Source organism: Colletotrichum abscissum, assembly GCF_030869225.1.
Source record: "Colletotrichum abscissum strain IMI 504890 chromosome Unknown Scaffold_20.1, whole genome shotgun sequence".
Taxonomy (NCBI): Eukaryota; Fungi; Ascomycota; class Sordariomycetes; order Glomerellales; family Glomerellaceae; genus Colletotrichum; species Colletotrichum abscissum.
Window position 1 is genome coordinate 428,354 of NW_026850099.1, and position 11,184 is coordinate 439,537.

The 11,184-nt window shown below is 54.5% G+C and overlaps 3 protein-coding genes across 3 annotated transcripts; all 3 read right to left on the bottom strand.

Annotated features, from left to right (window-relative positions):
- Positions 1-874: 874 nt before the first annotated feature.
- CABS01_08749 (endoglucanase) lies at positions 875-2,104 on the bottom strand (the record flags this gene model as incomplete). The annotated part of the gene is made up of 1 exon (XM_060542107.1): positions 875-2,104. One exon carries the CDS (start codon positions 2,102-2,104, stop codon positions 875-877), a length of 1,230 nt encoding a protein of 409 aa, XP_060400997.1.
- A 901-nt stretch (positions 2,105-3,005) lies between these two features.
- On the bottom strand, positions 3,006-3,227 carry CABS01_08750 (uncharacterized protein; the record flags this gene model as incomplete). The annotated part of the gene is made up of 1 exon (XM_060542108.1): positions 3,006-3,227. The coding sequence occupies one exon, from the start codon at positions 3,225-3,227 to the stop codon at positions 3,006-3,008; it is 222 nt and encodes a 73-aa protein (XP_060400998.1).
- A 7,124-nt stretch (positions 3,228-10,351) lies between these two features.
- CABS01_08751 (AIG2-like family protein) lies at positions 10,352-11,179 on the bottom strand (the record flags this gene model as incomplete). The annotated part of the gene is made up of 4 exons (XM_060542109.1): positions 10,352-10,434; positions 10,565-11,009; positions 11,082-11,089; positions 11,149-11,179. The coding sequence occupies 4 exons, from the start codon at positions 11,177-11,179 to the stop codon at positions 10,352-10,354; spliced, it is 567 nt and encodes a 188-aa protein (XP_060400999.1).
- Positions 11,180-11,184: the final 5 nt, after the last annotated feature.

Consider the following 11,184-nt stretch of genomic DNA (forward strand, 5'->3'; position numbering starts at 1 on the left):
TCCCAAAAAACGATGAATACCCATACCGCTATCGTTTCCGCGAGTGCAAGTTGAGTTCCCGTCAATGCCCATGACTGCAAAACCCGCGCTTTTTGGACCCTAGCAGCGACTCAAGAATGTTTCGATTCTGCATTTGTTTCTCCCATAGTATCGTAAGGCGTTTTTTGCACATGCAACGCTGATCACGTCCATGCGTGTCCTCTTCATCTGATATAGCATGTGTCAGCCTGTTCAGCTCGACAAGGAACAGCTCTCATTCGACTACGCACCCTTCCAAGACCTGCACTTGTCAATTATGCAAGAGGCTTACTCTCGAGGTGTGAGAAAAAAGACAAAGGACAGAGGAAAACAAAGTTTGAGTTATGTCAAGGTCCCTGTCCGCCCGGGGAACCCCACGAGATCTTTGACTCGTTTCCCAGGATCTCCCCGCCCGCGTGTCAGAGACGCCACTTCGGATTGTTAAGCTCTGGTCCGCAAGTGGCCGTCGGACGCTTTGACGGGAGATAGAGCTGAAAGCTTGGGGTTTGGGGTGTGTGGATTGGTGAGTGAGAGGATCAGGCATGGGACTTGTTAAGATTCACATGGCGAAATTCACAGTGGAAATGTTTTATGATGAGCATGTGTTATGCTATTGATCTTCTCGTGCTACTTTTCTCATGCCTGTCGATCCAAACAATGTGCGCCCAAATAGGGATACCAATATGAAATGTATATGTACAGAATTTTGTCGTAAATGTTCAAGAAAGAAAATGAAACGCCCCAAAGCTTTGTGCAGTGCACTGTATGTTGTCATGACTTTGTCCAATGTATCCCCGAGGTATCATATCCCGTAAATGCTAAACCGTTCATGAAAGAGTGTTCGCCATCGACCAGCTTAGGCGGAACGGAAGCGAAGGGAACGCTGGCGAAGGGCGCGCTTGCGGCCGTTTCGGGTCACAACCATGCTCAGCTCGGAGCTGATGCCAGCAGTGCAAGAAGTACCGCCGGCAAGGGCCTGGACGGAAGACCAAGTGCCGCTGGCGCAACGCTGGAAGGAGCTGCCTCCGACACAGTTCCAGGCGCCCTCATCGGTGCAGGCAGCGCCAACAGTCTGGGCACCAGCGGTAGTGCCGTTGCCACTGCCGCTGCCAGTACCAGACGAGGGGGCGGCGGAGGGAGCGGCAGAAGGGGCGGCACTGGGAGTGACTGCAGGTGCCTTGGTAGCAGAAGCGGAAGCGGTGGGAGTGGCGGAGGCTCCACCGTTGGCGGGGACAGTGATGAAGACACCGCCGGGGAGGGAGGCGTTGCCGGTAGGCTTGGAAGCAGACGGCTTAGACGAAGCCACGGCAGAGGTGGGAGCAGCGGTGGGCGCGGCGCCTCCGTTGCCAGCAGTAGTGCTAGGCTTGGGAGTACCGGAAGAACCACCGCCGGAGCCACCACCAGAAGAGGTGCCGCAGGAAGTGCCGTTAGGGGGGCCCAAGTTAGTGCCGAAGACGTCGACAGAGTCGCCGGCATTGGGGAAGGTAACGTCGATGTTCTCGGACACAGTGCAGTCGTTGATGCCCTTCAAGTTGGCAACCATCATGTCGGGCAGAGCGTTGTAGGCCTCCTGAGAGCCACCGGAGCCAGTGATGGTGACGGGTCCGCAGTTCATGTACATCTCACGGTTTCCAACCTTGTTGAACCAGGTCCAAGCGATAGTACCGTTGCCAGCGGGCATGTCCTTGGGAATTGTGAAGTCGTAGGTGTCCTTGCCCTGCTGGTTGGCGTTGTCACCGAGGTTGCCGGCAGTGTTCTTGGCGGGGCAGCCTCCCTCAATAGACTTGATAACCTTCCAGACACTGTTCTTGTCGGGCTTAGCATCCCAAGTGATGGAGACCTGGCAAGAGCCACCACCGTGGACAGCAGAGCCAATGAAAGCCAACTCGCCGGTGGCACCCTGGGCGTAGACGTTGGATGCTCCCGCGGCATTGTAGCTGCTAGACTTGCAGGGGAAGTTGCTGCCGTCCTCAGTAAGAGGGCTGTTGTCGAGGTTGGCGTTGTCGTAGGGAACGGGCTTGCTCATCTTCATATGGGCACTGGCGAGGGTGGCCAGGCCGAAGGCGACGATTGCGTTGGCGTACATGTTGAGTGAGTTTTTTGAGTTGTGAAGTTAAGAATCTAAAACGTTCCAGACGTAAGAATCTAGGTATCGTGTGGTTGTCGTTGTGACTGTGAGTTGAGTTGGAAAGAAGTTGTGGTTTCCGAAGAATGAGTACCTTTATAAAGCATGTTAGTTCTCGATCTTGACCTAGCCATCACACAAGATCCAGCATCTTCGACAGCGCATCCGTTCCTCAACAGGCCCGACTCGAAGCAACCAGCCACAGCCACGACCGTGAAAGTCCCGGTGTGACGGGACTGGGTGCCTTCGAAGAATGGCATTGTTTGTGATACAGCGCGGGCCGCGATGTAGGACAAAGGCATCGAATCGGACCCAGGACGGCCAAGGCTGCGTGCCGTTCCTTTGAAGAGGGTCCTCGTAGCATTCCAGGTTACTTACAATGCCGTCTCGCTTTGTCTTGCTAGGGAGCTTTGACGTTGCGGGATGTTTCAACAAAAAAGTGTTGGAGTGAAAGTTGAGAATCGGATAGCTGTCGATGGGTCTCGAAGTTTCGATAATTCGTTTGTGTGATTTCGTTTGATTCCGGAAAGGATGGTATTTGCACCAGGCGAGTTGGATATGTTGATGGAAGTTGTGAAGAAGAATAAGGACTAGCCTTTGTTGAATGAGAAGTGAGAGAAGGTAAGATGTCGAAACGACAAGTTCTTTCCAAGCCCAAAGAATGCGAGAAGACGTGATGGTCCGAGAGGATGAGGAGTAGTAGAATGGGATTGTGAGGTCGGACAAGGCCAGGTCTTATAAGACCGGAAACAGACCAAAAGGGATGATGGGCAAAAACGAAGTGAGTACCTTAGTGACTGTGACTGACAGGGCCCCACGGACAGAATATGCCGGGCTTAGTGTGCAGAGAGTGACTTAGTGACTAAACGAATGGATACGGGAAAGGAGAGGCAAAAAAGCAATAAGCACGAGCTGCAGCAGAGAACGGCGGTAATCCCAGAAGGACTGGAGAAGGATGGACTGGAGGTCGGACCGGGAGGATGAGTAGCTGAACAAGATCGGTCCACTTGGGACGAGAGAGACATGGCGTTCTTTTTAGACAGGCGTTGAGCAAAATGGGCCAGTCAAGACCAGACATGGGCATCAGATCAAGGGGATTCGAAGCATGGTGGATCGACCGAGGGGTACAGGGGCAGGCCGTTGAAGAAGGAGAGGCATGGCCTTGAGGCTATGATAGGCCGGAGACATGCCCCTCGGCTTGTTTCGACATGGCTCAAAAAGACCGGACTAAACATTCTCGTGAGTGGGCAGGGGTGTGGAGGGTAGAGAGAAAAAGGACATGGAGATGAGTACGGAGTATAGGTGATCAGTCAGGGTGTGGGTGGCCATCTGGAGCTCGAGCTGCGGCTGTCGTCTGCCTGTCGACTTTGACCCATGGTCTCGCGGCAGAGGCTAAGACGGTAAGACCATGCCATGTTCCTGGGAAAAACAGATGGTGGTGGACTTTGGTAGGTAGATGTGGGTGGGACATGGAGGGACGGGGACCTTGCAGCAAGGCGCGCCATGGCGCGTTGCGGGTTGGGCTGCGCTCTTTTCCAGCGACGGATGCCCCTGACTAAACTTGTCTAAGGAGGAGCCAAGGACAGCCAAAGGCGGGGGAGGAGGGAGGGTTGTCCTGTGGTGCATCTGTGGACCAGCATCGAAGTGGTATAGACTATAGGGGAGGGATTGGTGAGGAGTTTTTCGAGCTGTCGTTGATAGCGAAGATTGAATGGCTGGGACGAGGTGGGAAGAGAGACAAGTGACACCGAGGATGGTGCGCTAGTGGGAGGGGAGGTCCGGGACTGGCGACAGGGAGCAGGGAGCGATGATGCAGGGAGCATGGGTGCATGTTGTGGATTCTAGACTCCAGGGACCCACCGGACAACGCAGTACGTACCCTTACCACTCCCGTCCAGGAACGACGTCCCATTGGATGCTCGGTACACGCTAACGGAGCACGAGTGCACGGTTCCTTGCCTCTCTCGATACGTACTCTTTTGGCACCAGCTCCTTTTTTCGCATAGTAGAAACGTCCCGTCTAGGTATACGTATCTGTCCATGCTACCTACTAAGGTAGGAACAGATGTACGTAGTCACGTAGTTCACTTGGAAGGGGCGAGGATGGTAGGCACGGGAATATGGAGGATCGCATAGGTGCAACCACATGTTTCCATCTAGTGCGTAGATGGCAACCCTCAACTTGCTCTAGAAGAGCGGTAGGAACATTGAAGCGCTCGAGCTGCAGCTTTCAAGACAGGAGAAGCACCAAAATCGGCGGGGACTACTGCAAGGCACCATCTAGGAGATAATCACAGCATGCAGTAGTTCTTCTAGTTATGAGAGTCAGACTGCCACGCCCAATTCTCTAGTATTCTTGGTTCCCGTCCTGTTCCTGTTACTAAATGCATTCGTCCAGACTATCTTAGTCTTGCTTGAGGCTAGATTGGAAGGGAGGCGTTGCGATGCAAGTTTAGTCATCTCATCCGGTGTATCTTTTTTTCCCACCTTGGACGGTAATGAGGCAAGTTGTTGCCTTCGCCTCGCCAAGCCTCAAGGTCCCAGGATCAGTGTCGTATACCTGGGCCTGGTAGTTAATTCTTCAACACCAGAACTTTGCCTGACAGGCAAACAGACAGCGCGGCACGGTAGCGCGGCTCGTTTGCTGACTGACGGCTCGACCGTATGCACTGACTGGGTCCAAAGTCAAGATCGTCGAAACACGAAAAGGGCGAAGCAGTCCAGTCCATTCCAGACTTTTCGCGCTTTGCCGAACGTCGTTTCTCTCCCTTTCTTTTTTGGGACAGTAGGCGGCCTCCAATCAGGACATGTCGAACCTTGGATTCGGAGACGGGACTTGGGTAGTGGTGATCCATCAGCGGCCATCTTTTGCGACCCTCGCTTTCTGTCGCCCAAGAGGCCTTGGTGGCGGCCACTTAGATCCCTCGCATACCCTCGCGGGAGAGAGGGTACGTCACGGTGCGGCGCAACCCTGCCTGATCGCATTGGCTACGCCGCTTTCCCAGCTAACAGGGCCTGCGTTTTCGGATGCTCACCTCGTGAGCGAGAGTCCAGTGCCTTGGTGTGGGAGAAGACAGAATTGGCCTATTGCCCCCTGTCAACGATTCTGAAGTGCAGGGGTTATGAGAGTGCAGTCATTCCTGATGTGGACTAATGCCAAAAGGGATGGGCAAGGGGGGGCTTTTCAAGAGTCAAGACCAAGACCTGCAACGACTGGACTGGACTGCCATGGTGTCGCCGCCGTTGTCGCGTAGCGAGCCTCGCCCGTTCATCCAGCCCAATGGGCTTGGTGCACGCACGAAGCGGGCGACGAGGGAACATGGAGCCTGGAGGACGTGTTAAAGAGAGGAAGAGAAATATCAGGGTCAGGGATCGGAGAGGTGGGCGGGAAAGGAAAACGCAAGTCAAAAAAAATCGTGGAAGAACAGGGGGGGATCCGCTGTGCCGCTGAACCACGCATCCACGGCTTTCGGCAAGGCCTGATGAGCAAGGGGGTACGGAACGTGGAAGAAAGGGGGCAGACGATATCCAAACTCTGGTTCGACGATGGAGTTCGTTCCGCGATTTTTCATATCATTCCTTTTTTTGCAGTGAAGTCACCGCTGGCCAAGACATGAACTTCTGGGACCGACAATCATCCTCAGTCCACTTGTATGTCAAGATGTCTTACTCTTGACTAAGGTGAAGAAGAACTAAAAAAGAATATCCCAGACCTCAGCATGCCAGGCGAAAGCGAGACATGCAACGGGCATCTCGAGCCGGTGGTGAGACTTTGGGAACGAGATGCCTTGACCTTTACTCGGGGGGCACACCTTGTTGCTAGTTCAGCACACCGTCCACACCGAGAGACACACCTCCACACCTCGGTGCGCTGAGTGATCCTGATAGGTACCTTACGTGAGGGAGGGAGCAATGCACGGAATGCAGTGTATCAGTCAGGCCCCATCCCTCCGTCCATTGTGCGCATTGTCGCTTGACAAGCTAAAAAGCCAAGACCCAATATGAACAAAGTCGCGTCGATCGACAAGATTCTCCCGAGTCAGTGATGGGTCATCCCCGTTGTGGGAAGTTTACGTTGACTTGAATAACGTAAAGTGAGAGAGTGTAGAAAGTTGAATTGTCATCGGATGCTCCCTCAACTCAATCTACTCCGTCTCGACCTCGGTATTACTCCTCTGGCCCCGGCCCTAGGCCACAAGGCGCACGTAGAGTGGATGTTTTGGCTTGTGGATTGTGGGAAGGCGAAATCTTAAGAGAAAGAAAGGTGACTGGGAGGGAGCACCGCTGTACAAGCCGCACACTCGTTTACTGCGGCTGCTGTCTTAACACGTCATAAGTCTCTTTCCGGTAGTGCCGCGGTGGCAGTGTACCTTGTCTCCCGGTGTTGGCCTGAGTGTGGGCACTGCATCCGTATCCATACCTACTCCGTACCTTACACGTGTGTGCGTGGACCACCTTACCTAAGCCTCAGGTCAAGATAGAGACAAAGTCGTGCATATGGGTTGTGGCGGTCTACCTTATTAGTTGCTTTAAACGATCAACGGTCTCCCCCACCAAAGACATGAAAAGAAGGAACGAGGTGAGCGGCTCACGACAGCCACTCGTTTTCACTATGCTGTGCGCACTTGCTTCTTTCTCTTCTCTCTCCGAAAAGTCTCTCATCCCAGTGCCGAGACCTAGTGCGCTGCGTACCCATGTTGACATGCAAAGGACAGGCCAAAGTCCCCTGACACTGCGACCTGCCCATCTGGATGTTCCCCGCTAAATCGGAGAGCAGGCGGGGGCAGGCGAGCAGATCCTCCTGTGCAAGTGCAGGGGCACAGGGGTCGGTGAAAAGACGACGTTGGTAACGGCAGGGGCATGTTTTCTCGCTTCTCTGAAGTTCTGTGCATTTTTCGGTTCGGTCCATCAGGGGTTCACGTACCCCCGGGCTGGGAGTCCTCCTGTCCACAGGCGACGGAGTACATGTCCACACAACATGACGAGTTGAGGCCTTTTTCTGCCCTCTCGTTAATCGTGCCCACTTCACAAGTGCACCTGACGGAAGCCCTAGGTACTTTGGCATGGGTTCATTCCTTCCTTCGTCGCACCTTATGTGCTAATATACCATCGTCTAGGAACAAATGGTAGGCTAATCAGTCGTCACACATGCTACGTTGTAGTGGACGCAGGATCTCGTGGAAGGGGTCACTGGGTGGCCGTGGTGAGGTGGTTTCCTGCAAAATGCCTAGGGAGGAGACGAGACTTGCTGGCAATGGGCATTGGTCAGTGGTGGTGCAGTGGTGACTGGCAGGAGCCCCCAACTCCAACACCCCTGCGCAGAAGCGAGGATGTGAAACGAAGCCAGTTTCACGACCACCCAAGTTCGCCTCTTCTCCTTTCGGACATTTGAACCTGCACCTACGAACCACTGATAACGAATCAATGGGATATTAACAGTCACCTGTTAATGGGATTACCATAACCGGTACGCAGTAATTGTGCCGCGTGCGGCATCATATGGTTCCTGCGTGTTTTTGAATCTTTTCCCAAGCTAAGCTTTTTTGACCGTTTGTTTCTTCAGACCAGTCAGTCATGACCCAGATGTCAGTCCCGTCACAATCACAGGCCATCGCGGACCGCGGAAAGCGGGAACATGGCATGGCATTGCCGCATCGCATGGCATCTGCGATTCAGTCTTAGCACACCGGGACCAGTCGTTTTTCCTTTGTCCAACTACATCGAGAGAACGTCGTCACAACGACCTTTCCCCCTCTTCCTATCCGCCGCGTTTGGAGTAAGCGCTCTAGGGAACGAACCAGCTTCGTTCGTTAGTTGAGCACCTGTCACGAGCTGTCAGCCTAAAGGTGCTTAACCCTCCGGTTGCTCTGACGTTGACCAGTCGTTTGACAACAACGGGACGACGACGTGCACCTACGACAACCAAGTATCGTGCGCCGAAGCTCTCAGGCCTACTGAACATTTCATGCGTCTTCTACTCCGTTCTTAGCAGCTAGCTGCTCTTTTTGCGACCTTGGACGCAGCCCGTCGCCCGGCTGTCACTCTGGCACGTTCACGGTTCATCAAACCCCCAGAGCCCAAAGCGACCACGGCCCATCAACCTGAACCCTGCAGATTCTACTCTCTCCTCTCCGAGTCTCTACTGCGTATAGATACGTATCATTGTCCCCCCCGGCCTTTGCCCGACCGCAGTGGGACATTTCACCGGCTGTTGTCCACTGTCACGTTGCTGATCGCCACCCCGTGGTCCACCGTCCAATTCCCGGATGGTGGTGGCCCGAAATCCACGGCCGAGTGGATATCGACAGGGACCGCTCGCAAGAAAGAAAAGAGGCTCATAACACTTGCTTATTCACGTGAGAGAGGAAGGAGGGTGACGCTGAGAGAAACAAGAGATGAGATATTCCGGTCGGTTCGTTGCGCGCGGCGCAGTACGTAATTCTTTACCCATGCGTCGACATATCCTCATCTATCAACTACACAGATGGCTCTGGTTCCTTTGAGTCTGGTACGCTATTGCCCCTGGTCGAGATTTCCATCGTCTGATGATTTCGACAAATCCCTCCTCCTTCATCTTGGCCCGTCCACGTCCGTGTTACTGCCTCCCCTGAACATCGCAGCTGGTTGGGCATTGGGTAGAATGAGCCCAGGCTCGACAAGCGCCGTCTGGAAAGACGACTCGAGTAAGGGAGGGAGGTGTGGGAGGGAGCCACGCACCCACGGGAGCTGAGAAGGCAGCCAGCGCTGGGAGGCCCGTCTTTCCTCAACTTCTCCTTCATGTTCGGACGATCTGGTTGAACCGAGTCTCGTACTTGCGACACTGATCGCCCGCCAGCGCACACAGCCCAGCGCCGTACCAGCTACGAAACGGCACCCGTTCCCGCTCACGCATGAATTCCCCGACATGACCTCTACCACCTGATGGCCCCTTTGCCAATACCCTACTCTTTGCCGTCGTGCGGTCCTCCTTTGGGCAGTCGAGCCGCCATCAGCTTAAGTCATGGGCAACGACACATATCAATCTCGGTGGGGAGGGGCATCCCTGGCGAACACCCAATTCGAGCGCGCCTCGGCATGAAAGATCGCCTCTGAGCCACAACCTCACGAGGAGATCCGAATATTTCCCAGGTAACGCCACCCGCCATCAGCCACCCCTGTTCGGTACCACCTTGCAAACAACGGCTTGTGGCGCGGTGTGGCTTCCCCTGCCTGCCGGAGCCACAAAGATCTCTCGTATACTATCCCCCCTTGTGGCTCGTAATTCGTGCTTCCCGAGAAAAGGGTCCAGCTTTGCGGTACGTGGGACCAGTTCGCTTCGCTTCCTGTGCCATAAGAGCACAGCTTTAGAGATACCGATATAGTACCGATATAGTGTTCTTCATCGGATGCCTCTGGACTACTATCCTTGCATAGCTGGAAATCCCGGCCCTCAAGAGTCAGCCGCTATTAGCATGCTTGAATTCAGAATTCAAGAGTGGGTCGGCATTGTTCACGAAGAGGCGGGCACTTTACAGGCTTTTACACGACGTATTGGCGCCTGTTCCTGAGCTAGTTCAAGCTGCTGTGGCTCGCTTTTCCGTGGCATGATTCTCAGCCGCTCAACAAAAACGCCGGGCTTGCATGGCCACTCAGCAAGCTTGCATAAGCGTGGACCACTCAGAAGCTGTGTTGCGGTCAGCGAGTATTAGTGCACTTATGATGGGCGTTGATAATATCATCAAGGCTGCCCCTCAGATTGAGGGCTTCCCCCGCTTTGAATGGTTGCATTGCCGCCCAAACTTGGCCATAGGACGACGACGACAGCCACGACAGCATCACATCACAGCACGGGGGAAGGCATGCGTACTCAAGCTCTGCAGCTCTGTGCGCCAAGGCTGGCGGCAGTCATTGACTCATTCACGGAGCATGGCTGGTTAGCAAGACGTCGTCTTCTCTATTTGCTGATATCGCGTCCTGGTTTCATCTATCCGTCACATCGTAATTGCCCGTCTGCCATGTGTGGGCGGCGGCGGCTCAACTCTCTCCAATGCCGTGAGCCGGCGCTGACATGTCCACCTCACACCGCCCTATCGGCCCAGTTGCAGACCTGCGTCGGCTGCCTGCCTGTCTTGAGAGCCCATCAAATAATGCCGTTTGCCGCCATGCGTAGAAGAAGAGCAAGAAAAAACAGAAGTATGCTGACCCAAGTCCTGGGGCTAAGCACCCGCTCTACTTGGCAACATCGTCCTTCTCCTCGTGACCGTTTGCATCTTCCTTCTCGACCTTCTCAAACTCTGCATAATCGTCGCAGCCTAGATGCGATTTTACCGATGTTAGTGGAAAGAGTAGTCCAACACGTCGGAACTGAGCCCTCCCCTAGGCCAGCCGAGCCAGCCCGCCCCCCATAGACAGATTGAAGCCGGGATGAGTCGCTTGTCTCACCTTCAAAGACGTAGCTCTCGCGCGTCCAGACGTGCATCTTGTCCTTGCGGAACTCCTCAAACGACCACTCCACGCGCTCCAGGTTCTCCGGGCGCTTGTAGATGTAAGCCATGGCCTGCTTGTCCTCTTCCTTCTGCTCCGTACCACCACCGGCACCAGCACTGGCACCGCCGCCGCTGCGGACCTTGACGGTGACCATCTTCTTCTCGTACTCGGAGCCCTCGAAAAAGTCGAGCTTGTGGACGTTGGCGTCCGTGAGGCCCGTCGCGTAGATGCCGAGGACGGAGCCGCCGGCTTCGGGGATCATGCCCGGGTAGTCGGCGAGCTGGACACGGTGGCGGGTGTGGTCGTGCAGGAGGGCGGGGGTGAATGTGTAGAGGTCCTTGATTGCCTGGGGCGGATTGCCGTTGCCTTGGACGACTGTGAAGAAGACCTTGGGCTCCATCTAGGGGCCAAGTGTTAGTGAATCGAGAGCTCCTTTGAAGTTTGAGGAGGGTGGTGATGATGAAGAACTGACCAGAGTGCCTGTCGATAATGTTAGCTCATGACAATCAAGAATAAAAAACCAAAGCTCCCGGACTTACCATAGAAGAAGGCTGTGTGTGGTCCACTCATTTTAA